The sequence below is a fragment of the Zonotrichia albicollis genome, chromosome 4, assembly GCF_047830755.1.
Source record: "Zonotrichia albicollis isolate bZonAlb1 chromosome 4, bZonAlb1.hap1, whole genome shotgun sequence".
Taxonomy (NCBI): domain Eukaryota; kingdom Metazoa; phylum Chordata; class Aves; order Passeriformes; family Passerellidae; genus Zonotrichia; species Zonotrichia albicollis.
Window position 1 is genome coordinate 5,031,172 of NC_133822.1, and position 26,724 is coordinate 5,057,895.

Here is a 26,724-nt window from a genome sequence, read left to right on the forward strand (position 1 = left end):
AGGATATTTTCTTTCCGGAATATAATTTTTGTGATTTATGGGAATTATCATGTAGATGTTTTGAACTCTTCTCCATTCTTTTTTGGCAAGCTACATCCCCACAGCACACAGAAATGTACTTTCTCACCAAGGGCTGCTGCATGGCTCCACCTCACAGTGACCCCTCCTGGCCTTCAGTGTCATTCTGGAGCAGTCAACAACAGCTGTTGATCCCATAATCCTAATTTTTCAACAATTCTTGACCTACCATCAACTATCAGACAGCTGCCATTAATAAGACTCACCAAAAATGCTATTTTCTAAGGTAAAATTGACCCTATCAAGAGAAATTCAAGTCAGAGTTTTTGACCTGGACTTATTCTTCAGTGTTTAATGTATGAAAAGTTAAGTAAAGGTGCAGGACAAACAGGAAAATTGTAAAATACTACAGAACATTCTCCTTTTTCTATTGTCAACAACTTTTTTATATTTCAGCATTATTATTTTTAAAAGGGTTTTCCACTATTTCTAGTACAGAGAGAATGTGTTTCTGTTCTCCCCTAACCTGCAGAAGTCTCAAATATGAGGATTAACTGTTGTAGATCATCTGCCTTCTCACTACTGATCCTTTCTGTATTTTGGATTTGTTTTCATTTCCTCCCTGCTCTGTAGCTCTGACAAACAGAATTTTGTAACCATTTGGATGATTATACCACAGTGATATGCATCTGAGGTTTCCATAAATCAGTCACCATTATTTTGCATTATGAGAGGCATGAAAGCAGGCACTGACCTGAAGTTTTGGAGATTTTAATCCTCTGTTTATCTTGCCCTCTGCGTACACCTAGAAGTGGGGAAGGAAAGCTGTTACAATTATTTACTGAGCAGCAGAAAGAGACATATTTAAAAATGTTCCCCAAATATTATTCAGAGAGATGATGGGATATATATTCCTGCAGCCACTTTAAGTTTCATGTGGAATACCAATTTTTATCCAATAGTTTCTACAGAGCAGTTAGTGCTTCAAGGGGCTGAGTGAGGGGTCCAAAAGTTTTGCTAAAGGTTACCCAGCCCACAATTAGCAAAATTAGCATGAAAATCTCAGCTTTACCCCTCAATTCACTGTATAGACCACCCCTGTGCCAAAGTCAGCCATGAGACATTGCCCAGAATGAAGATTTTTTTTACCAGAACAAGGTGATTCTTGTCTCATACCTGGTGGGGCCTTGTGCCCCTGCAGGCTCTGCACCTTTTCCCCGATGCCATCAGTGGAAGGGCTGATAAACTCCTCCTGAGGTGGCTCTGAGTGGAGTCCAGCCTCTTTCATCTTCAGAACAGTGAAGGGGGTAACAAAATTGTAAGCCAGGGCCATGGACTTGGCTTTCTCCATCAATTTGTCCTTCTCCTGAATGTCATCACTCTTCAGCCGCGAGTTGAGCAGTTCCTTGATGGTGAGGTAACTCCAGGCCCTCTCAATGTAGTTATTGTCACCTTTGCCATCCTCCAGGCCAGGGACGCCCCTGATGTCATTTCTGCTGGGCAGGTCAATAGCCACATCTGTTTTGAGCAGGATGTACTTCTTGGAATTGCTGGCAGTCACTTCCACATGGAGCTTGTCCGAGGTGCGGTTGATGAGTTTGCCAGCAATGATAATTTCAGAGCCATTGAAGTAGTTGGGGAAGAAGTTCTGGGTGACCTGCTCCACATCATCTTCAGGGTAATCAACACGGATGTCAGAGAGAAGGGGAGTTCCTATTTCATCATAGAACCTTAAAGCAAGACACATTTTTCACTGTTGGCACTGTGTGAACACACTCTTGTACTGGTACAGCGACAAGGACACAGGTTATCTAAAATGGTTCCTAAGTCATTCAGGGCAGTTTGAGCCATCAGAAAGCAAATTTAACTACCATGTCCACTCTAACTTGGCCTAGAAAAACAGGGTGGGGGGATCTCTGCCCTTAGGGCTTTTCAAAACCTGAGTGGACAAAGCCCTGAGAACCCTCACCTAAAATTGAAGTTAGCTCTTCTCAGAGCAGGAGGTTGAATTACAGGATCTCCAGAGGTCCCTGTCAACCAAAGTTATTCTCTGCCTCATTTAGATTTTAGATGTTTAGATGCCTGTTCCTTAGGCATCTAAACAGAGTCTCTTAAGTATGTTCAGAACCATCCCAGCATGGCCTGGGAGTCACTTCCACTGTGGTTCCAGATCTCTGCAAGGAGATATTTGTGACCACTTAAAAGTGAATTATTGGCTTCCAAGATTCACAGAAAGCACTCCAGTTATTTAAAAATGTACTTAGACAAGATGCTGTAACCCACAGGTTTCTAGTGGTGTTACACATGGTATCCCAGAGCCAGAAAAACTGTAAGGCCAAAATCTTAAGTCCACCAAAGCTGAAGAGATTCCAAACCAGAGCTCCTGAATCTCTGAAAGACCCCTAGATTGGGTTGGTCAGTGTAGGACAGGCAGGAATACAGTTTTATGAGGGCCAACAGAGAAAGAAAATCAGGAAGGAATCTCACCATGCCCCCCTGCATTTGAGCCTGTTATGGAATTGTGGATAAATGAGGATATTTCCAAGGAATGGAGAAATTCTAGCTGCTAAGAGAGAGCACAAGAGAACTGGCACAAGAGAACTCACTTCCTGATTTTCTGTTGGAACAAGGCATGGCTTTCCTGGAACCAGGGAGGTTAACCCTTTAATGCCTTGTTAACGTGACCAACCACACTTGTGAGAACACCTCGCACCAGACAGCCAAGAAAACCTTCCCAAGGCTCAAAGCCCAAGTTTACAGTACTGTGTTTTCCCTACAGCAATGTGTTTTTGAAGGTTCCTCCCAAGCTGCTCCAAGAATACCACATTTCCCATTCAGATGCCAAACTGCTCATCTCTTGGCAAGTCATTTGAGTTTAATTTGGTAAATAAACAACGAATTGGCCTCAGCCCTTTTTCTAGTTCAAGCTGCATTTATTTGACACATCTGGTTAAACAGACTGTCTGGAAGCTAAAGTCACACTTTCTGCTTTATTCTCCCTCCAAGGGAACCCAAAGCCTGAATTGGTTGACTTTCTTTTAAAGTCTGTCTGAGCACTCATTGTCTTTCATGCAGAGACCTCACCAGATTTAAAAACACAACTAAATTAAACTTGAGGACTCTCTGTAAATTAACTTCTGAGCTGTAAAAAATGGTGGAGATACACAACCTGTCTTAGAGTACAATTCAAGGAAGCATCTGTATAAAAATACAACCCGCTGAGCATTAAAAAAAAATTAAATTGGCACCCATTTAGGTTTTCCCTCCAACTAAGGTTTGAATTGGCCTCCAGCAGTGATTGTGCTTTTCTGTATAAATTTGGCACCAGGTGCCAAATGGGTTTGCCATGACTGAGCTTGATAAACAGGGAGCTGTTCATCAGAGAGAGGCATTTGAACAAGTACTTGCAGCACTGGGCTCCCGCAGCCCAATCCATCAGAACATCCTCTCTCTGCCAGGGAATGCCACTTGCTATCCAAAATACATGTCCTGGGGAGGAAATTACATGGGTGGAGTGACAGATGGATCTATAGAATTTAGTTTCAAAGGAATTCTTGTCCATGTATTACTGGTTTGCCACAGAAGGCAAAGCCCTGATGGAAAGTGCTTGGATTTATTGCTCCAGAGGAGTTAGGCATGAGCCAGGAGAGAGGTAACTCAATAACTGTCTTTTTTTGGTTTCTGTGGTTAAAACACTAACCTTTTGGGAGTGAAAGCCAAGAATTTTTATTTGGAAACATTGACACATTGCTAAACATTTTGGCCAGAGATGTGGTCACACATCTTTCTGCTGTTCCTTAACAGGAACTGGTACTTACCCTTGCATTACAGATCCCTTATCAGAGGAGAGGAACATAATCTCTGGTCCTACTGAAGCATGAGGATTTCAGGAAATTTATGAGGAGTTTGGGTCACAAATAATAATGGAAATTAATGGTCACAAAGAATGAGGAAATTAATGACTACATGATTATCTCAGGAATGATCTTAGTGTGTTTTTCTAAGTCAAATATTTCGGATCTTGGGCAAAAGGTTATCATTTCCAAAAAATAAATAATTTTTTTTTGCTCCAAATTGGAATCTTCATTCCTGATCCCCTCCATGCTATTTATGTTGTTGATTTGATATATGCAATGCATCCTCTCCTCCTACCATCTCCCTGTGAGGAGTTGAGACCTCAGTGTGCCCCCCAGCTCAGTGGGTTTACATGTCCAAAACAATGATCTGAATTAGGGAAACAAATGCTTTGCTCTGAGGGGCTGGGAGCTCCACTACATCTCAGGGGGTCTGCTGAGAAAAAGGGAATTTTTGGGTAGCCATTCAGAGTGTCCAATCATACTCTGCCCCTCCCAACCAGAGCTGAGAAACTCCAATTTCTCGCCATATCTCATTAAAGGATTTTCCATCCCAAAATGCGTTCCCAGAGAACCCAAAGAACAGAAAAAGGAGGACAAACCCCTTGAGGTGGCTGGCTGCATCCTCATCCTCCTGGAAAAGCCTCGTCATGCCGCAGTTCTCCAGTGCCATCCTCTCCAGCAGCTTGTGGTCCACGTCGTTGCCAATGCCGATGGTGAAGAGGCAGAATTTATCCCTGATGGCCTCCTTGGTGTTGCTGAGGATTTTGGAGGACTGAGTTTCTCCCACAGTCGGCCTCCCATCCGTGAGGAAGATGATCAGGGACACGCTCCTGGCGTCGATGTCGTTCTGAGCAATGTAATCATTCAGCAGCTTTGCCCCGGTCTGCAGGGCCCCGTTGATATTAGTCCCTGGGAAGGTAACAGAATGATTAGAGATCATTTCTCCTTCTAAGAGTGATGTGAATCATTTCCCTGAGCTCCCTTCAGTGAGGTGACAGCTTCTCTGGACATCAGGATGTCCCTTTTCTCCACATGAAGTTGCTCTAGCCCTTGAATTCAGTACAGCTCTTTTACTCAGAATGAGTTTGGCACAGCTGTTTATGGTCTTATGAATTGAATTATGAATTTCACTTTGTCATGTGGAATTGCTGTTGAATGTCTCAATGTACAACAATCACCCTGGTAAACAGTCATACAATGTCTGGCTGGTACAAACAAAAATTGTTAAACTTAATTATGGGACTCTCCCAGATGATATCTGTACTAGGAAATGTTCTACTCATTTTTTTCTGAAGGGCATCACACTTGGAGTCAGGAAAAAAACCTTCAAATCGGAAAACAAGTGGATAGGCTCCTTCTTCACACCCTAGGGGATAGAAAGTTTAAAGGGAAGAGCTTGGTTAGCTGAGGAGTGTGTTTGCACAAAACAACTGGGTAGAGAAGAATAAAACTGCCTGAAGTGGGGTGGGAGGGAGAAAACAAAGTAAATGAGAAAACAGATGCACATTAGAATAGGCATGAAAAGGATCCAAGCCCACTGTGTTCAAAAGAAAAAAAGGAAAATGAGTACAAGTATTGCCTTTCTCCATGTATTTCTAGTCAAAGCACTGAGGGATTGGCTGGGGGACCTTTGCAAAATCAGCACATCGGGGTTAAAAACAGCTATGAGGAAACAAAGCAGGTGAAATGGGTTAAGAGCCATACACAGCTGACTCTGGGTGTCTGGAAAGGGAGATCTAGGAAGATTATCAACAGGATGTGATGGAAAGTCAGCATGAACCTAGAAACTCTGTGCACAGTGTGCAGCAAGACAAGGAACAGGAAAGCAGCAAAGACTTCCGAAAAGTCCTCAAAATCCTGACTCTGTCTTCTGCACAATGGTTCTCAACCAAAAAAACCTGCACCCAAATATTCTAACTTTCTCAATCTCCAGGCAGATCCAACATTTCAGGAAGAACTTTTTCCCCAAAACCAGAGGAAAACCATGTCATGTAGCAGTGTGTAATTTATACTCAGTTGTATCATAGAACTACCAAGCACTGAAAACTGTCTTTTGCCATGTGTTCAGGTAATTAGCAGCAGGATTTTTCTCCTGTTTCTTTGGTCTGTAAGTACAACACAGGGGTGTAACCACACCATGTACTTGGTGTGTGTTAATGTTCAGTGGAAGATACTCAAGGAATAGCACCTTTATAGGGAAAACACAGAGTTAGCCAAACCTGAAAAAAACCCCAAAGTACCTGTGGTGGAGAATCACTGTGGAGAATCACAGTCAATAATTTCCTTTTACTTGATGTGCCTAGTAAAGGCAAACCCAGCTGGTTCCTGCACAGCTCTCCTGGCACTTCAGGAGTAAAAGGCTTTGTTCTCTGAGTTTTGTCCCAATTACTATTGGTAATTGTTTAACTGGGCAGGTCCCTTCACCACTTCCTAAGCAATTCCTCTCACAACACTAGCAGCACAGCCAACCATCCTGTTTGCTGTGTTTTTCCATCAGAGGTTTCCTCTGCTAGGAGTGGTCCCTGCTCAGGGGCAGCCATGGGAAGGCCCTCCCTGACCTTCAGCCAGCTGTGACCACTTCCATGGGGAAGGGTTTGAAAAGGTCATTCTGCAGCTCTCTGGGCACAGCTGCTGGAATATGTTTGATTGCAAACCTCACTGTAGTTGGAGATTTTTTATAGTACTGTCCATAGCCTCACAGGAGACCTATGAATCAAATTAAAACTCACACCTGCACTCTGCCACTGTTCTGGGGTTTTCTCTGCCTGCTTCCCTCCAGGTAACAAGGCACAAGCAAAAAGGGCTGCAAAATTCTTAAAATATGATTTTGGTAGGGACAAGAGGACAGTGCTGGGTGAGAAGCTAAATCCTGCAGAATGCAATCCCACATCCCACAGTGTGTGCTCCATCCCTGGGGTTTCCAGCCCAGACAAAATCATGAGCCTGCTTTCACAGAGCCTTTCAGAAACTACACAAAACTGGCACTGTGTGTTCTTTGCCAGGGTATGTTTTCATCTGTGTCCTCAAGAAATAACCTTGGAGGCTTTCCCATTCTGAGGGTGTCACCAGATAAGCAAGAGAATGGAACCAAATTTGGTTTAATGAGTGTATGGAATCACAGACTAATTTTGGTTGGAAGGAACATTAGAAGTCCATCTTGTCCAGACCCCCTGCAATGGGCAGGGTCTGAGGAAACCTTCCCACCATGTATGTTAATAAAGAACACATAACTCTGAATGGAGATGAAGAGAACCCCATGTCCCATGACCTAAATCCCAATGTCTTTTTATTCCATGTGCTCCAGGACCACATTCCCCACTCTTTGCTTTGTTGTAGTTAATTGGATAGCACAGTTAATCCCATCTGTATCTCTGATCATACCTCCAGTGGGTGACATGTTATGGATGTACTTTTTGGCATCCCTGATGTTATTTGGAGTAACTGGCACCAGCCTGTCCTGCTGCCAGACCTTGATTCGGTTGGAAAAGCCAATGATATTGAAGTGGTCTTCAGGCCTTAGGTCCTGGAGAATTGTGAAGAGAGCTTCTTTGGTCTAGAACGAGAAAAGAGAGCAGCTATGGGTTTCTCTGGGTCTGGATTAAAGACACTTGAGATGGCACTTCATGTTAAATAAACACTCAGGTGTTTATTATTTCTTATCAGTAAAACAGTCTCACTACCGTGAGTTCAGCAGCTTTTCATTACAAGGCACAAAATGGCCAACAATCTCTTGTTACAAGGTCTTTTAAGACTCAACCATCCAATTAAGAACTGACACCCAGATTATTTTCCCTTTTAACCCAATAACTGATCCCAAAGAGCTGGAATGGGGACTTTTCTGCCCAATTACAAAATGCCACCCAAACCCGTGGAGAAGGAGGGAAAAGAAGCATGAAGGAGAAACCCAGGATGACACCCTGTGCCCTCCATCTTGCTTCCATCCACAACATACTAATAATCCCAAAACATCAATTTCTCACCAAATGACACACCTACACTACTCTCTATAATCTATTTCACACTATTGTGGATTTTCCAGCCTATATTGAAGTCTGGGAAACTTTCTCCATGAATGGGGGTCAGAGTCAGTGCTCCCCTGGGGGTCAGGGCACTCCAGAGCAGACAGAGGAATATTCCCTGTTCCCTGGATTTCCACAAGCAGCAGACACAGCTGTCAGTGTTTCAGTGGGCGAGAATTTAGTTTCAAGATGTTTACTGATCTTTTACATATTTCTACACTGCCATTTTGGTTGATGAAGAAAATTGGGATGTCCTTCCCTATCTCACAGCCTGATCTCTGTGGTGTCAGGGGCTGGGCAAATATGAGATTAAAAACAACTCTTGCCCAAAATGTCTTGTGAGGCACATCTAGACCTAACTAAGCTTAAAAATCAGGCACCACAATGAGGATAAAAACTCCAAGTGACTGGGAGAACCGTGTTCTGAATTAAGGGATAGTGAATAATAATGACTAATAACAAAAACGTCATAGAGTTTGTCTAACGCCCTCTAGACTGGCAGTAAGCTGCAAGTGGCATATATTTCAAACAGGTTACTTATAAGTTAAAAAACCAGCAAACATGTCAAAGGATGCACATTCTCTGCTCATAATTATGATACTATTTGCTACATGTACACTCTAATGAATAGTTTCAGCAATTAATAAATGTTTAGGTTAAAAAATTAAAAAAAAGTCCTGCCTAGTAATTGCAGATTCTCCCTGCCAGTCAGTTTTGTCCCAGGCACATTATTTTTAATCAATATGCCAACTGTTCATCATCCTCTGTAAACACAGGCAACCAGAGTGAGGAAAGCTGGTCACAAGATGAGTTCTTAGCAAAGGAAGTTAAGGATCCTGGGTTCTGGGAGAGCCAGACCACTGAGGAAAAGGCAAGAGGAAGACTGCAGAGGTGTCCAGCTCCCCTCAGTGAGACCAGCTTGGATTTAGCAGCCATGCAGCTGAGTTCACATGGAGACAGACTTCAGCTGAGTAAGACTCAAGAGAAGTTGCCCAAAAGCAGCCTCTGTCCATGCAAACATACCCTATATTTGGATGCAAAACACACGGGAGGAATATGAGGCAATATCTGGGCAGAGGAATCAGCAGATTCTCGGCTCAGCCCCTTCTTGGCCTCCATTCAGCCTTCAAATTCCAAGGAAAGCTATGCAAGAAATAATATTGTGGGCTCACCAGCATTTAAAGGTTCCTCTCATGCCTGACAGGAAAATACGTGAAGGGCTTGTCCAGAAGAAATGTAGGAGTAATCAGCAGTGCTGGAAACCACATCAGCCTAGGCCTGGTATTGCTATGCAAAGACAGTTTGGAAAAGGGCTCAAAGGACTGATCAAGCTGTGTCATCAATATCCCCCTGGATTGTGCATGGCAGATGATGATGATGCAATGATGCAAACAAACCTAATCCTCACAGCTGGTGCCTTGGCTCCCAGTCCACCTGGAATTAAGGGGAATATTTCCCATAGCTTCAAACATTCTGGAGCCAGGTCTGGAGGCTCTCCCTGCCTGTTTCTGTCCTCTGTACAAATAATTTTTGCTCTGCGGGGATCTCAGGCTTAATCCCTCCACTTGCTTAGCTGGAACATTCCTCCACGTCCCACCACTGTTTCAGAGACAAGAATATTAAAGCAAGTGCTGGTGGAAGAGATTCTTTCAAAGAGAAAGGGAGATTCCCATCAGGTTCACATCATGATGTGCACCAAACAAACCTTCACAAAGGTGAATTCCTGCCCCAAACATGGGGGCTGCCTCCAGTCTAACAGTTCACAGAAAATTGAAAAGTTGAGTGAAATAATCAGCTATTTGAAAAAGAAGAGAAGGTTTTATTTTCTCTCATCTGCTCTTTTACAACACCCTTTTTATTGTAAAAATTCTTCAGATAATGCATGACATCAGCCTTCAGAGACACCCTCCACCAACATCCCATTTTACAGAAAGGAAAACCAGGCTACTTTTGTAATTATGTCAAGGTCAGAAAGTGAGAGGTTCCCAAAACCTGGGGTTCCCAGCCCTCAGTTCAGTCAGCCAAACCATCCCACACGTGCACAGGCAGCAATCACACAGCGGAGAAAAGGACTCTCAAATTTATTCCATAATAACAAGATTGGCCTGAGTATTTGTCCCTCAAAAAATGGATCAAAGTAAGCAGAAAGTGAAAATGGAGACCCTTCTATCCTGTGTGTAAACAGGCCTCAGTGCCAAGCTCTGCTGAGGGAACTTTAGGCAGGGTGTTAAAGTAAGGAGCAATGAGACCACAACTCCCTACATACACATCCCCCCTCCACCCCACAAAGGAGAGGAACAGAGGTTCCTAGAGGCAATAATTTCAAGAAAAACTCCCCAAATCTCATTATCTATATTACAGCTCTGATTATAATTAACACTGCTTGACCTCTCCCATTACAAAACCCCTCTCTTCAGTTTTTTTTTTTTTCCAATTCTGTGAAACTGCACTTTTCTCAGAGGGATTTATTGGGCCCAAATAAGCTTTGCTCTTTCTGAGAACAAGGCAGGAGGAGAAATAATCTTGCTTTGGCCTACTTGCAGAGAGGCTGCATCTCACTTCCCTTGTGCTCACAAATTCCTTTTGACATTCTTGCCTGTGTTCAGCCAAAAGAAAAGGAAAGGAAAAATAAAACAACACAGAGCAGAAGTAGCTGGGTGTACACAGCATCCAAGCTAGAATTGCAGAGAGGATCAGGAGGGAACAGAAACACATTCCCAGGAAACCCAGCACTTCCCCACACCCTCATACAGGGGCCAACTGTGGGGCTGGGACCATCTCTCTCTCCCCTTCTTTCATTTCCTCTTTGCTTTTTGTCTCATTTTCGTCACTCCATGCAGTTTGAGTCAATTTTTCCCAGGAAAAAAACTTCTGCCATATTTTAATGGATATGCACTGACAGCCTGGATTCTGGCATCTGTATCCTGTGCTTGCCTCTGCAGCTTAAATGAAAACCTTTGAATTTATGTGACATGCACACAAACATATGTACGAGTGTGCGTGTGTGCACATGGGTTTGCTCCAAAGCAAACAGAGTGAGGGAGCCCATGTGGTTCATTCTCCTGCACCTTTTACTCCATCCTCAGCACAAAAAATAAAGGGTGGGATTCAGCTTTGCCAACTCAGTCATCAGAAAGCTGGGCATCACATCTAATCCTGCTTGAGGAAGCCACCTCCAAGGAATAATCCATCCCATCTGTTTTGGACAGGTTTTAGGATGAGTCACTGTCTGGAAGTGCCTGTCTCCAGGCAAGCAGAGAAGGTGGGACTCACCTCAACAGCTAATCCCGCCCCATCCTGAGCATTCTGACTCTTGCTGGAGCCAAAAGGAGCTGACCTGCCTCTCCAGCTCTCCCAGAGTGCTCTGAATCCCCTGTCTCTTCCTATTTCCATCTCTCTTCCAGGTGTGTCCTAGAGACCACACTCCTGATGGGGTGGAGCAACATGCTTTGAAACCTACCAGCCCTCCTTACCCTCTAATGGTTCATGAGAGAGATGTGCCTTCCCCCAGAGTGCTGGATATGATTCAGCAGCTGACAGCTTTTAATAAGGATGATATCTTGGTAAAAGTGCACTGCTTGAAATCCTGAAGGACTCAGCCATGGCCAAGTGCAGTTGGTGCCCAGCCCTCTCCTCCCATCTCCATCAGAGCCCAGGCAAGGCTTTGCAAAGCTCTTGTGGCTGCAGCTTCTGCTGGGATTCAGGTTTCTGATCCTGTCCTTGCAAGGCCACAGCTGGAATTTCTCCTGGCTCCAAGGAGCCAAGGCTGTGGCTGCCATGGGATTCCCAAACTGCTCTGCTGCCAATGGGGTCCTTGCAGTCCCACTCCCACCTGGCCCCACTGAGTCATTCCACTGAAACTGCTGCCAAAGAGGCAGAAAATTAACAATTTCTACCCTGCTGTGCACATGACACTGGTTCATTTTGGAGATAAGCTGGACCCACTCACACTGAAGAAAAAGAGTTTAGGGGTCCAGTTCCTCTGTGCCAGGTGCTGCAAGGTGAAATATTTTTCCCAACATGTTTGCCTGGGGAGATGCATTTGGAGCAAGGATTAAAGCAGAGGATGGCAAGAAGTAACAATACAGAACAGCTGAATAAAAGTCCTTTGTTGCCATTTGGGAATGGTTTGTACATGTCAGAGTCAGATTTTAAAATGAGTGTTTAAAAGAGAATAACTTGGTTGGGGGAGAGTCCTCCATTTCCCTCAAATTAGCATGGATAAAATTGAGGTGAGAGACAGAGACTGAAATGCCACTGCATTTGAGATGTAGAATTGTGCTGCTGAATGAGCTGCCAACACAGCTGGAACTGAACCAGCCACCTCCAGGCCTATGAAATGTCACCCCCAAACCTGGAACAGCACAAGCCTGGTCTACACCTGGGGACAGGTGATGTGACCACGACTGCCAGGGAGTGAGCACAGCTCATGTCAGTGCTTTGTGAATTATGAGAGGAGGGAGAAGAGGAGCTCACACTGCCTAAATTATTGATGTGCAATTAATGTCTGCTCAAGCCTACAAGGACAGAGACAAGCCAGCTCCCAGCCACCACTCTGACCTTCCTTGTCACCTCTGCACTGACACCTGGACATCCAATATTGTATTTTTAGGGACCCTTGTGGCAGGAAGGAATGATGAATCTTGATTGCAAGCTCTCAGAAGGCTAATTTATTATTTTATGATACTATATTATATTAAAGAATGCTAAACTAAACTATACTAAAGAATACAGAAGGGATACTTACAGGAGGCTAAAAAGATAATAATGAAAACTTGTGACTCTTTACAGAGTCCTGACACAGCTTGGCCCTGATTGGCCATTGAGTGAAAACAACTCACAGCAGAATCGAATGAAACAATCACCTGTTAGATAAACAATCCCCAAACACATTCCACATGAGCACAACACAGGAGAAGCAAATTAGATAAGAATTGTTTTCCTTTTTCTCTGAGGCTTCTCAGCTTCCTAGGAGAAAAATCCTGGGTGAAGGGATTTTTCAGAGAATGTGAATGCCACATCACAACACAGCTGCTGCCTGTCTGGTTCTTGCTTGCTGCAGGCCCTGCATCACAGCCAAGGTGATTCAGAGCTGTACCAGCCCCACCAGGAAGAGCAGAACTCCCTCAGCTACACTAGAGTTTGGCTGTGATTTGTCACCCTTGTACCCAGCCCTTGGAGTTAGCTCTGACAGACCTCATCTTGCTTAAACACTGGTGGAGCAAAGCATGGGAAGATACACACACTTATGAGAAAGCTGAGAGTTTTCAGCTTTTTTTTTGGGTCAAAGATGTGCCTCAGAGACATCTGGGATGATGTCAGACCATCTGGGCACCTTTGAGGAGGAATCTGACATTTCTTTCACAGTCCCTTGTTTGTCTGGGGAGCAGGGTGAGGGTGAGGCCTTGGCTACCCTTGGAGCTGTGCAGCTCACAGGGACACAATGTGTGGTTGTTAGGAGCTGTGGCACTGCCAGACACTGGCCCTGCTGGCCAGCAAGGGGAGAATTCAAGCACCTCATTAAAATGCATATCCCAAGCCCACGTATTCACACTTTCCATTGCCTTAGGAGCACTTCTAAGTGTTTCATCCAGCCACCCTCGCAGCAGCTGGGCAGCAGGACTCCATCACCAGTGGCACAGCCTCTCCCAGCTCAGCCAGCACCAGGAAACTGCCTGGGCTTGGGATCAGCCAGTCTGAGAGCACTGCTAGCAGAGAGGAAAGCATTCCCAACCACTGCCTTTGGAAAACAGGACCCACTGACAGGACGAGATGCACGAGAACAGCCTGCAGAGAGCAGGGGCCGTCTGCATCCATGTGCTAAAAGATCTCACAACTAAAGACAAAATTTACCACCTTTTGTCCTTCCAGATCCCTTGTGAGAAGGCAAATTTGACAAAAAAGGAGCTAAGGCACAAGATGTAAGCTCAGAGGGAATTAAGAAGCCATAGCTCTGTCCAGGAATGAGTCTGAGAGTGCAGCAGTGCAGGGAAGGGCTCAGAATTGAGATCTCCTACAGCAAAAGGGAGAAAAGTACAAGTGAAGATATTGTCAAAAGATTTGAAGGAAATACAGGGAGAAAAATCAAAAGAGCTCCTTCTTCCTCCTTCAATATCCTCTGTGCTTTCATTCTTCTTTTTCCCTTTCCAAACATGCAGAGGCAGCTGATTAAAAGGTCCCGAGCTGGGTTTCAAAACAGCAACAACCAAAGCTCATCAATGTCCCCATGGGTGTCAGAAGGATTAATTAGTACTGTGACTTAAGGAAAGGCTGCCATCAAAGTCACACCTGAAATGGTGCAAACATGGCCAGACAAGGCTGCCCTAGGTTTGGTTTGGGTCCAGAGCCAGGGGAATGCAGTGGGAGCAGCAGTGCCACATTACAGGGAGCAGGGAGAGCAAAGGTTTGGGCAGTGCTGTTCTGCTGAGGTTGGAAGCCACATCACATGAGTTTTGCTTTCCTCTGTGTCCCAGTGTCCTTTCTGCCCACATAATGCTGCTCACATGTCACCTGCCAGTGTGACCGTGTTCACAGGGGTCTGAGGATGAGGGAAGAGATGAGGATCTGACTCCATGTTTCAGAAGGCTGATTTATTATTTTATTATATATATTGCATTAAAACTATACTAAAAGAATAGAAGAAAGGATTTCATCAGAAGACTAGCTAAGAATAGAAAAAGAAAGAAAATGGTAACAAAAGCTTGTGGCTTGAACTCTCTGTCCAAGCCAACTGGGCTGTGATTGGACATTAATTAGAAACAACCACATGAGACCAATCACAGATGCACGTGTTGCATTCCACAGCAGCAGATAATCATTGTTTACAGTTTGTTCCTGAGGCCTCTCAGCTTCTCAGGAGGAGAACTCCTAAAGAAAGGATTTTTCATAAAAGATGTCTGCGACATGCCAGCAACAGGGACTTCTGCACCAAAACCAGGGGTTAACCCCAAAGTGTATCCCTGGATTGTTTCACCTTCCTGCATCCCACTCTCAGAGAGGACAATTGGCCCTTTCTGCCTCCACAGGGAATGTCCTGCAGCTGAGGAACTGCAATGCCCCTCTCCCTGTCAATGTATCTTTGTGTTTTTTCTTCCTGGCAGGCAAGAACGGCGTAACCAGGGAAAACTCCTTCGCAATCCTGCACAAGAAGCATTTTGTTCAATACTGACACAGGCCTGTCATGGGAGGCAGTTTGAATGTGGAGTTCTGGACAATAAAGTTCTGTCTCCAGTCCATGGTCCAGTCTCCTCCTCCTGAGCATCCCAGATCCTTTGCTGGTCACTTGAACATTGCTGACTCCCTACATGGCCTTAAAAAATGTTGCTTTGCTGTTTCCCAGGCTGAAAAACAACCATCCTTTAGAGCAAATGTTTGTTCCTATTGCCTTTTATGAAAAAAGGTTTTCCACTTAATATTGAGTAAAACACTTAGCTCCATATCCATCCAGGATGCTTAAACACTGAATTTTTGCTCAGTAGATGATAAAACTCTCTTCAAGGATGTGATCAGTTGGGGTAACTCACTTGTCTAGTAAACATGGTGAGGATAAATACATGAAAAACTAATCTGATGATCAAAAGATGATCTGATTTCTCAGGAACTGGAGTTCCATGGGTCCAGAGTAGATGCTCAGTCTTTGCAATCTCAGTGCAGCACTGAGGATGTGAATAAATGCCAGTGTGAAAATTTAAGAAGGCAAGTTCTAATCAGCACCAAGCATTGTTACTTGAAGCCCAGTGCAGAATGGATTACAGCTGGAGCAGTGAACAATTTTGTACAGTAAATAAGGCAAAGGGAAAAGCTCAAGGGCTGTCCCACAGTGCTACACTGAAATAACCCCAAATAACCCCACTGGAAACAACGGGGCTGCACGGGCACACAGCCAGACTGACACAGCAATGTCTGAAGGCCACATTCTTCTCTTAGCTCATTTCTTCATTCTTCTTCATTCTTCTCTGGTGCTTAGCTCATTTTAAGTGCAATCAGATCCCCTAACATGCCCATCAGACAGTGAAACCCCCACCCTGCCAGCATGATGAAACATTTCCATGGAGATAGCAGCACAAAGGTCAGCACTAAGGGGAAAATGCCCCATGCCCTCCATGCAGAGCTTGACATCTCTCCCTCTGCCCATCCTCAGAAGATGGGAGTTCATCCCAGGGCACAGGAATTGTTCCAATAACTGGATACTGTCATTTTCTGTCACAAAGATCAGCCCCAGCACAATGCTGGGAAGAGCTGGCACGTCCAAAAGCTGCCCACAACACATCCCCTGAATTCCAGCAATCAACTGCTGTGTTACAGAGCAGGAATTGAGCTGAGGCACGGCTCAGCATGCTCTTCATACTGATGACAACCATCCATCCTTCACCTTGCAGCCACTCTCACAGAGTGGGTGTCCCAGCACACAGAAGCCTGACAGGTTTGGAGCTCTGTAGCCCCCACTCAGAACATCCCATCCATGGGTGTCACAGACATCTTTTAGGAAAAATCCTTTCCTTAGGATTTTTCCTCCTGAGAAGCTGAGAGGCCTCAGGAACAAAATGTAAACCATGGTTATCTGCTGCTGTGGAATGCAACAGGTCCATCTGTGATTGAACAACTCATAGAGCTGTTTCTAGTTAATGGCCAATCACAGGCCCCTGGCTTGGACTCTCTGCCCAAGAGACACAAGCTTTTGTTATCATTTTCTTTCCTATTCTATTCTTAGCTAGCCTTCTGATGAAACCTTTTCTTCTATTCTTTTAGTATAGTTTTAATGTAATATATATCATAAAATAATAAATCAGCTTTCTGAAACATGGAGACTCATCTCTTCCTTCATCCTAGAACCCCTGTGAACATGGTCACCCATGGGAGTGACCTGCTGGGAGAAATGTGCTGTTCCTCCCCTGGGGCTTCCCCATTTTTATTTCTTTTCACAGGACATTCAGTAGGGACCTTACAAGAGGATGCTAGTGACAGGACAAGAGGGAGTGGCTTTAAACTAAAAGAGAGATTTAGGTTGGATACTGGGGAGAAATTCTCTGTGAGGGCGGGCAGGCCCTGGCACAGGGTGCCCAGAGAAGCTGTGGCGACCCCTGGAAGTGTCCAAGGCCAGGTTGGACAGGGCTTGGAGCAACCTGATCTAGTGGAAGATGTCCCTGCCCATGGCAGGGGGTTGGAACTGGATGTTCTTTACGGTTTTTTCCAATTCATACCATTCTGGGATTCTCTGATGTCCAGTGAGTGAGGGATGGTGGCAGTGGTTTGTTGGTTGAAGCAAAGACCCAGCACTTCTGCTCAGGGTTAGCTTTAAGCAATGCAACAGCACTACATGGTTCCTTAAAAAAAGCAAAGTTGCCAGTTTTCCCACTAAGAGTGGCCACATGGCCCTCACAGGCCTCCAACACCCGCCCCCCTCCAATTTTCACCATTTCTAAACCCCCTCAGCATCTCCAGCTGCAGGATCCCCACTCCATCCTGAACATTTCTGCCTCCAGCTCTTCCCCTGCCCATTTCCATCCTAAGCCACTGCCTCAGGCACGAGAAGAAGCCAATTCTTCACCCAAAACTCTGCAGAGAAGAGAGCAGATGTTTTGGAGGAGATTATGCCACTGCATCAGGGGTAACTATCCAAGCAAAATCTCCCCCCTCATGACACAGCCTCACATCCCTTACTGCTAAGGGACCTCAAATTACATCATGTGGAACCTCAGGGCTGCCTGTGAGCACTGTCTGATGACAGCAACACGACCTGGAGGGGCTGACTCCAGCAGGATTTCACCAGAGGTGCCAAAAGCACTTTTGAGCTCCAGCTGCTCTCCAGAGCCAGAAACAAACGGTCCCAGTTGAGAAACGTGTGGGACACACCCTGCTTTGGGGGCAAGGGGTATTTGCCTGGAAACAGCAGTGTTGTTGCTGCAAACAGTGCTAATCTAATCACCTCAGTCCTGACAAAGGTCTGCTGGTGTCTTTTAGGCTTGGGGGATGTTTGCACAGCCATAACCCAGACATGGGTTTGCCAGCTAAAGAGGCAAGACTCTGCAAAGAGACAAGCACAGGCAAGGAAAATAACCTGTGTTAATGCATATAACAGACCCACGATGAAAACACAGGCAGAAGCCAGGTCTGGCTTCCAGGTGTTGCTCCAGCAGCTGGGAAAAAAAACACTTTAATTCCAGCTTGGAAAGGACTACTAAAGAAAGATCTTTCACTTCACTTCACTGACTTTTATGCATTTGCCAGAGCCTTGAGGATACCAAGAGGCTTTAAAGGCTCTGCCCAGCCCCAGCTGGGGCCTCCACCCACTCTCCTGCCCATTTAAGCACCAGCCTGGGCCCTCATCCCAGTCCCAGACCAAGAGCTGTGCTGTCTGCAGCTCGGCTCCATAAACCTCAATGACCCCAATCCATGGAAAGACTTCTCAGCTGGATTTAGCCACTTCCATTTCACTGCAGCTCTGTCTGGGGGTCACTGGGCTGTGTCTGGCACCTGTTTCCAGTTCATCCTTTGATGAACTCAGTGATGGTCCAATTGAAACATCTGGGAGAGCTCTCATCATCTTCATGAGTTTTCAGTTCAAGCCCCAGCAGCATTCCTATGCAAACTCTGCCCTCACCTTTTCCTCCTATTTGCTCCAAACTCAATTAAAGGACTTGCACTTTATAAGTGGTTTGGGACCTTCCTGGGAAATTTTGTCTCTGCTTTTACTGCCTCATAATGAAGCAAAATTGGCTTCAAAGCAGATGCTCTATGTCCTGGATACTTGAGAGCATCTTGCTCTGAAGGTTATTTATTTCTCTGTATGACCTCGTCATTATTTAGTACTTTTAGGGTTAGGCAGATTATTTTGCTTTGTGACAAGTACTTGCATTTCTCTTGGAAGAGAAATTTTATTTTCTTTGAGCAAATAAAGTCTACATAGCTCTTATGTCTTATTTACTGTGGTATTTCCTATATCCCAAATTCACCCCTCCAGAGAGGACTGAGATGACACTGCTGTGGTGTGTTCCTGAGCAGGAGGCAGCTCCATGGGGCTTTTGGTGCTGCAGGCAGCTCTTCTGTGTTCTCTGGGCTTGTTTCTTTACAGGCAGAAATGGAAAACCTGACAAAACTTTCCTTGTCACAGTAGCTTTTAATGCTCTGGAGGCTGTAATTAGAATTAGCATTTTTTTCCAAAGCTCCCTGGCGATTTAAGGTTGTTCTCCTGGGCAGCAGCTGTTACTTGGACTAACAGACAGGCTCACAGCCAGTTCTGCACCAACCAGCAGCAATCAGAGGAGTTTGGAAGGAGAACATTGAGTGCTCAGGTGCTTTCTGCTCCTTCACCACCCTGAAACTCCTCAGGGTGTTGATGCTCAGAGGGTGAGGCTGGGCACACAGAGCCCTCAGATGGGGCTCCAGCACTGTGGGTGACTCAAGAATACCAACAGTGCCCCTTGGACAGGCACAGGCAAATGAAGTGGAGCCCTTGCAAATCCCCAGCAGGTCCCGGTTTCAGCTGGGTTCCTCCTGGAGCAATTAACCTCAGAGAAAATTACAGTCTGGCACAGCACCACTGACAGGCTGCCAGGCTTGTGGTGAAGCCAACTGCTGAACTGAGTGTGTGGCATTTATTGCCTGTGGGAAAGGTAAGGTGAAACCAATCTGTGGTTGGAACAACTCTATTTTACAGCTGCAAAATACCTGCAAACTCATCCTCTTGTGGACATATTCACAGCTTGGAATGTTCTTGCTCTCTTTTCTCACCGTGTTCAGTGAAACTGGGTGCAATGATGGTAATCACAAGGTGCTGAACTTATAGCTGGTCCCTTTTTCTCCTGGTTATACCAATGTAAAGCTGCTATATCTCCTTCTACCTAGCCAAAGGTACCATAAAATCAGCAGGGCAGACTGTTCAAAGGCAGTAATTTTGCTTCATTTTGGCAAATTTTTGTCATTTTTTGCAAACCATTTAGCTTCCCAGTAAACCCTGCGGATAGAAGCTCTTCCCCAGGCCCTCCTGGCTGTTAAAAGTAACTATTCCACACAGAGCTTGCTGTCTCTTTGCAAAGGAAGGAACAAAGTTCATGAGGATTTTCCTTGCCAGTGGGACAGCAGTAATGATGTGCAAAGCCTTGAGCACATTAATATTTTTTCCTCATCGTGCTCAAGAATTTTCTATTCATGAACTCCATCTCCCTGCCAGTGCTAAAAGGAGACTGCAGCAAAGGCTCAGATTCTCAGAGGGGCTTGACTGCTGCAGCACATCTGAGTCTGCTGGATATCACCAGAACTCAGAGGCTGTGAAAACAGGAGAAATATCTTCCCCTCAAAGCTGATACATCTCTTAGTGATGTGAGGGGAGTGTTTCAAGGGTCCTGATCACAGAACCAAAGAGCTGTTAAAGCTGGAAAAGACTTCTAAGATCATCAAGCTCAATTATTAACACAGCACCACTGTGTTCACCACTAAACCACATCTCCAAGTGCCACATCCACATGTGTCATAGACATCTGTTATGAAAAATCCTTTCCTTAGGATTTTTCCTCCTGAGAAGCTGAGAGGCCTCAGGAACAAAATGTAAACAATGGTTATCTGCTGCTGTGGAATGCAACAGGTGCATCTGTGATTGGTCTCATATGGTTGTTTCTAATTAATGGCCAATCACAGTCAGCTGGCTTGGACTCTGTTGGAGAGAAAAGCTTTTGTTATCATTCCTTCTTTTTCTATTCTTAGCTAGCCTTCTGATGAAATCCTTTCTTTTAGTATGGTTTTAATATAATATATATAATAAAATAATAAATTAGGCCTTCTAAAACATGGAGTCAGATCCTCATCTCTTCCCTCATCCTGGGACCCCTGTGAACACAGTCACAGAGATGCTTTTAGAACACCTCCAATGATCTGATTGAAGTTGATTAACCAGTTTCACTCTGTGGGTTTGCAGCTGGACATTTGTTGCTTCAAAGACTGAGATATCAGGAAAAAAGGGATGGCAAACAGATGAAAATTCATGTTGGAAAAGGAAAACCTTGGGAGAGGAAAAGATAAATGACTCACATTTGGGTTGTGGGAACTGCAGGATGAAATCCTGACCCCACTTGAGTCACTTTGCCATTTGCTTTGTGAATGCAGGTGACTGAAGAGTCCAAAATCTCCTCCAGTTGCTACAGAAAAAGGTGCACAGCTGATGTTTCCCACCCTTGCTTACACAATCCTAGAAACTGTCCTTTGCCACAGTGACTGCAGCTGACCCACAGGAGCACCCTTTACAATTGCTGGCTGTATTTTTAGCTGACCTTGCACATGACTCAGTGGAGAGAAATGAGGAAAGACAGTCCCATGGGATTCCCCAGCTCTCTACACACCATCAGAAATTACCACAGCTGTGAGAGTCCAAGAGAAAAGACAAAACGGAGACATTTCCTCTGCTCAGATGTATCCTGCCACCAGGGAATCTGTTTGTAATTTAATAAACATCTCAATGACATCAGCAACTGGTAAAAAGGACACTGAGCAGACATGGCTGTAACTGATCACACTTTCCTAGAGAACCAAGAGAGGTTTCTTTTTCAGCCAGTCCTGGATTTTGGTCTTCTCTTGATTAATCTGTGTGGGGGTTTATGATTTTGATCATAACTCTATAAAGTTCTATTTTTTGGAGCAGCTGGAACCAAAGGAAGATAAGTGCTTAGCACTCCTCCATAATGTACCACCTCCAGTGGTTCTCCATAAAAAACATATACTGAGATAACAGAAAAAAAGTTAGGTGTGGATCTTTTGTTTGTATTTTTTATTTTTGTTGAGCTACTTGAGATAGTATTTCATGTTTGGATTTAGGTGTTCATTATTTCCTATTAGTGTAATAGCTTCACAACTATGAGTTTTATGATCTTTTATTAGTAAGGCACAAAATGGCTAACTATCTATCTCTTGCTACAGGTCTTTTGAGACTAAACTATCTAATTAAGAAATGATAATTATATTATTTTTTAATTTAATAACTGATTCTTCGAAGCTTGTAATGCAGACTTTTCTGCTTGATTACAAAACACTACTTAAACTCATTAAGAAGAAGGAACAAGAAGGTGAACAAGAATAATTTGCCTCTGCTCTACAACTTTCATCTTGCTTTATATTTGCTACTATGTCCTAAAACTCTAAGTTTTCTACCCTGTGATATTGTACACTTCTAACTAACTACACACTTGTAATTTTAGGGCTATTAATTAATTTTGGAAGTCTTCTCTACAGCCTCAGGTTAAATGTAGTCCTGTCTTGTGAGTCTGTGCCTTTCAGCACAGAAAGTTTAAAATTCTCAGCATCCAGGATTCCAACAGTTGGGAACAGCCTCAACAAAGGTTTGGGCTCAGGAGGAACCTCTCTGTAGCTGATTTGCCCAAAATCCATGTTTAGCAGCACAAGCTGCCCAGGCTGTGAATTAAACCTTTAGGGGTTAATGGCTGTGTTGTTTTTAGTAGGTGTAATGAAAAGAAACTCTGATACTCAGGAGGAGAATAAGAGCTTTCATAGTGCAAGGTTAATCTGCTGGCTACTTGTGCAGCTCACAGAAGCACCAAAGCCCTTTGGAGGTTTAATCTCCCTGGTTCAGCACATGGTCACTGGGTGTCTGCCTCCAGCCTGGGGGCATTTGTGCCAGAACTGTTTATTCTGAGAGGCACAGTGGTCATTTTCAGCAGGAGGATACCTGAAAGCCAAGAGCCAGGCTCTGTCCTCAGGGCCTTTTGCAGATTGAGAAGCATCTTGATTTGAGATCTCATTCAGGACAGGACTAGGATTGCTTGCTAACAACTCTTTTGATGAGTCATCTTTTTCCCCAGTCACTGGGGAAGATAATTTGCATCCATAGAATCCATATTCCATTTATATTTGATGTCCCCTTCAGCTTGCTATGGTGGCTCACATTAAGGTCTGTGCCCTGGAGAAATGTCTGAGATTTGTTCTGAAAGACTCAGATTCCCAAAAAGGAAAAAATGACTTTTCTTTCAGCAGAACCTCTTGAGTTGTACTTCACTGAGGTTCTACTCTCATTATATTGCAAGAGTTCTATATTGCCAGAGTTGCATCCCTCCTTGATGTTTCTTGTAGGCAGCTCCTCTAGCACTGACTGGTCCTTGTCCTTGCAGTAGCCATCTGACTCCAGTTTCCACCAATCCACTCTTTTATAACACTCTTATTATTGGCTACAGGTGCGGCCTGTTAACATCAAGCCTGCTCCTAATCTTTAGTAATTGGTTCAGCTGCAACTCTTTAGGGGATAAGATTACATTCTATACCACCTTAATTTACCCATACTGTATCCCCCTACAATTCCTCCTTTTTCTTTTAATTGCAGAGTTGCAGCATTTCTAGAAGGACATGTTCAAATAAATTAACATTATGACATTTTGCCAAGGTAATTTAAAGGCAGCAGTGTCTTCTCTTTGCTGTTAGACTGGATACAGAGTCTGCTGAATGCACTTTGCTGGAAATTCTGCCTGATCTGCCTCTCCTCAAACCACTCAGAACAGAACCACCCTGGACAATCCTATGCTCAATTTTGGCAGCACTGACCTTTACAGAGTGATGAATCCTCCTACATTCCTCATTCCCATCCCATTCCCACTGACACGACCATTTCTCATTGCAGGTAGATCACCTCACCTCGAGGTGACTTCAGAGCCACCTCTCACCTCAGACACAGCAAACACTTTGCAGAGGAGAAGTGGTGAGAGAAACCTGAGCCAAGCTTTGCCACCCCAGGGCTGGGCAGCCCAGAGCAGACACGAGGAGGAGGAGCTCACCTGCTTCAGCTTGGTGCCCACCATGGAGGCGCTGCTGTCCAGCACGAACACCACGTTCTTGGGCAGGGGAGGGAGGTCTGTGGGGGCGAAGTAGTGCACAAAATATCCATTGAGGATCTGGGGAAGAGCAAGGCAGTCAGGAATCAAAGGTAGGTCGTGTAGGACGTTCTACACACATCATTATGGGATATCTGGATATTTGGGTGCTTTCGGTGGCTGTGTCTACACTGGAGGGTGTGAATGCTCCTCGGAATCTCTCTTAATTCTGTTCCCAGATACCCTTGGGATCTCCCTTTAATTCAGTTTATCCAGACTGGATGAGCCAACTGGAGCTCTGCACATCTCCTTCCATGGTTGACATACAAATGCAGTTTGAATCATCCAAATGAGTTTCCTTCCAAATGCAGCAAGGATGTAACATATGTGCCCACAGATCAGAACCACAACATTCCCTTGAAAAACTGGCCTTGTATCCAGATATCTACAGCCAGTATATTGAGAAACTGACACAAAAAAGAAGCTCAGTGAAGTTGGGGTTTAAGTCCACCTTGTGGCTGCTAACTGACTGGTTTTATTTTGGATTGTTCTTACAGAATGGAGGAGTAGCTTTCACTTGGAAAGCATTTTCTAGGAATTTGGAGCAGGGAAAACAATTAAACCATCTCAAGTACAGTTAATAAAACATAAAAGGTGAATCATGTGTACAGTACCTGAACATCCCCAACACTCAGCTCCCTGCTGACATCATATCTGATTATGAAGTCTCCCAAAATTCCATTTCGGGCGATCCTGGTTTGCTCAACAACACTGGGGTTGAATGTAACCTTAGCTAAGGTTTTGGTGTGCCCAATGACAGTAGAGGGGGGAGGAGACACATCACCTGTTAAGACAAAACCACAATATCACAGGTTTTTCCCACTGCCTTACAGATGTCAAAGCACAGCACAGGTAGTGTGGCCATGGGGCCAAGTCAGCCAGCAGAGTGATTTACTGAGATTGAAGATTCAGTAATTATAAAAAGAAAGATAAAAAAAAAATTAACCCATCTCCTCAAACTTTAAACTGAAACCAATCTTGCACTCCTCTCAAGGATAAAAATGTTTGTAAGAAATTCCTGTATTCAGTTCTGTTTGGCCAGACACACAACCTCAAACATGCTGATGCTGTTCATTCCAGCCAGCTCCAGACATCCAGGACACAGATCCTACACCTGAGATCCTGACAGTCAATGCAGGTATGATTCATCTGACCTGTTTGAACATTTATTCCAGGAGTAGATTAATCACACTATAGACTTTTCCTTATTGATTATAAGGAATTCTTGAGGTGGCATGTTCAGGCATGCTGCAGGCATGTGGGGTGGGACTGATCTGAGTGACTGGTCCCTTGGTCTGACAAGTGTCTTATGTGTAATGTCTACCTTTTAACAATTCCTCTTAGCTGCCTTTATGTTCAGCAAAATTATCATTATGGTCACTACAATTTCAGTCTAATTCAGACAAAATGCAGCACTGCCAGTGCAGTCACACAAATTGCATCCCTAAGATGTAACTGATCCTAAACTCTGAAAATCCTTCCTAAATCAACAAAGAGGGATGTGCCTGGCAGAGGGCACCTCAGATAAAGAGAATTATTTAGGTCCGAGTCACCCTGCAGGAAACTCTCCTTGTATTGTTATCTGTGCTCATTCTCTAAAAGTTGAGGGATGTGGAAGTTCCCTGTTGCCTCTCTGAATAAACAAAATCCCTCCTTACCCTCTTTTGGTTTGCCAGCTGTTTCCCTCTTAACTCCATCCTTACATGAGATGGATTTGGCCCCTGAACTTCTCCAGATTTTGAGGGGTTTCACCCTTTTCCTAACTGGCTTTTGAAAACACAAAATATATATTGTCAGCCAGAAGTTGTTCTTGGGTGCTTTAGCTCTAACAGGGATTATTCCAACAATCCTCTGAGGCACAGAAGTTCTATTATGTTTGCTCCTGGTTAGAATTGGTAGGAATCAGCTGCTTAATTACACTGTGAGGGGAAATCTCAAATCTTTTCCAAAAATGCCCAAAAAATCTGTGGTATGACAGGGAAATTAGGGATGGGAGAGGTTCAGTTTCAGTTTTGGTGTACACAATGCAAATACCTACATATAAGTTTATTTTCTAGGCTCCACTATGCAAATGGAGATCTGCTCAAGAGTGTCAGAGATGAGGGTATGATACATTTGCCCAGACAGACATGTGCTTTAGGGTAATTTTAATTAACAATAAATTAACTATAGTGATCCAAGTGAGAAGGTGCAGGTGGTCTGGGAAAGCTCCATTCCAGGGTGTCCCAAAACTCTGTTTATGTAATCAGCAGGGGCATTTCACCTTTGTAAAGGGCTTTGAGCAGCATTAGGGAAAGGCAATGTGACATCTGTGAGCAACAATGAACACAACCTCACATCCAGACCCCACTGTGATTTACAAAACCAGAAAGATGTGATTATGTCCATTTAACAAGTAGGAAAATGGAGACATGGGGTGGTTACCTAACTTATCTGACTTCCCATGGTGGAAGTCCATAGAAATGCCAGGATTAGGGTCCTTGTGGGTTTATGAAATGATTACCAAAATCTGTAACTTTTACTCTGAAGTGCCATGTACAATCTAGGGTCCTCTAGGCAAAGGAATGAGAGTAAGAATTCATATCACTGTAGGATGTTACTGCCAGGATGATTTTGCTGTATTTCCATAGCTGCCCTGTGAGTGCATTTGAAAAGATGAGGCACAAGACTGTTCTACTGATATAGGGAAAAGTTTTATCACAGGCCCAATTTTACACAAGCAAATAATAGTTAGAACACCTGGACTTTGAAGCAAACTCCTCAGCAAAAGCCTTGCCCAAGGAGACTGAATTATAAAGATCACTCAATTTCAGTAAAATCAAGAACTGACTCTGCATCACAGATTCTCTGTGAGAACTCCTATCCATTCATCCTGACGGAAACAGAGAGGGAGGTCCCAGCCAATACACTGAAACCACATAAGGACACTAGTTTTGTATCTTAGGGGGAGCTTATAAAATTATTACC

General features: G+C 44.3%; 1 protein-coding gene across 1 annotated transcript in view; it reads right to left on the bottom strand.

Moving 5' to 3' along the window:
• The window catches only part of ITIH5 (inter-alpha-trypsin inhibitor heavy chain 5), a 49,008-nt gene that overhangs the window by 5,778 nt on the left and 16,506 nt on the right, over positions 1 to 26,724 (bottom strand). Inside the window, exons 6-11 of the mRNA XM_005494462.4 lie at positions 24,372 to 24,541; positions 23,662 to 23,778; positions 7,257 to 7,428; positions 4,475 to 4,784; positions 1,195 to 1,748; positions 773 to 823 (exon numbers count right to left, since the gene is read on the bottom strand). Coding sequence (XP_005494519.2) covers positions 773 to 823; positions 1,195 to 1,748; positions 4,475 to 4,784; positions 7,257 to 7,428; positions 23,662 to 23,778; positions 24,372 to 24,541 — 1,374 coding nt within the window. The remainder of the gene's footprint in view (positions 1 to 772; positions 824 to 1,194; positions 1,749 to 4,474; positions 4,785 to 7,256; positions 7,429 to 23,661; positions 23,779 to 24,371; positions 24,542 to 26,724) is intronic.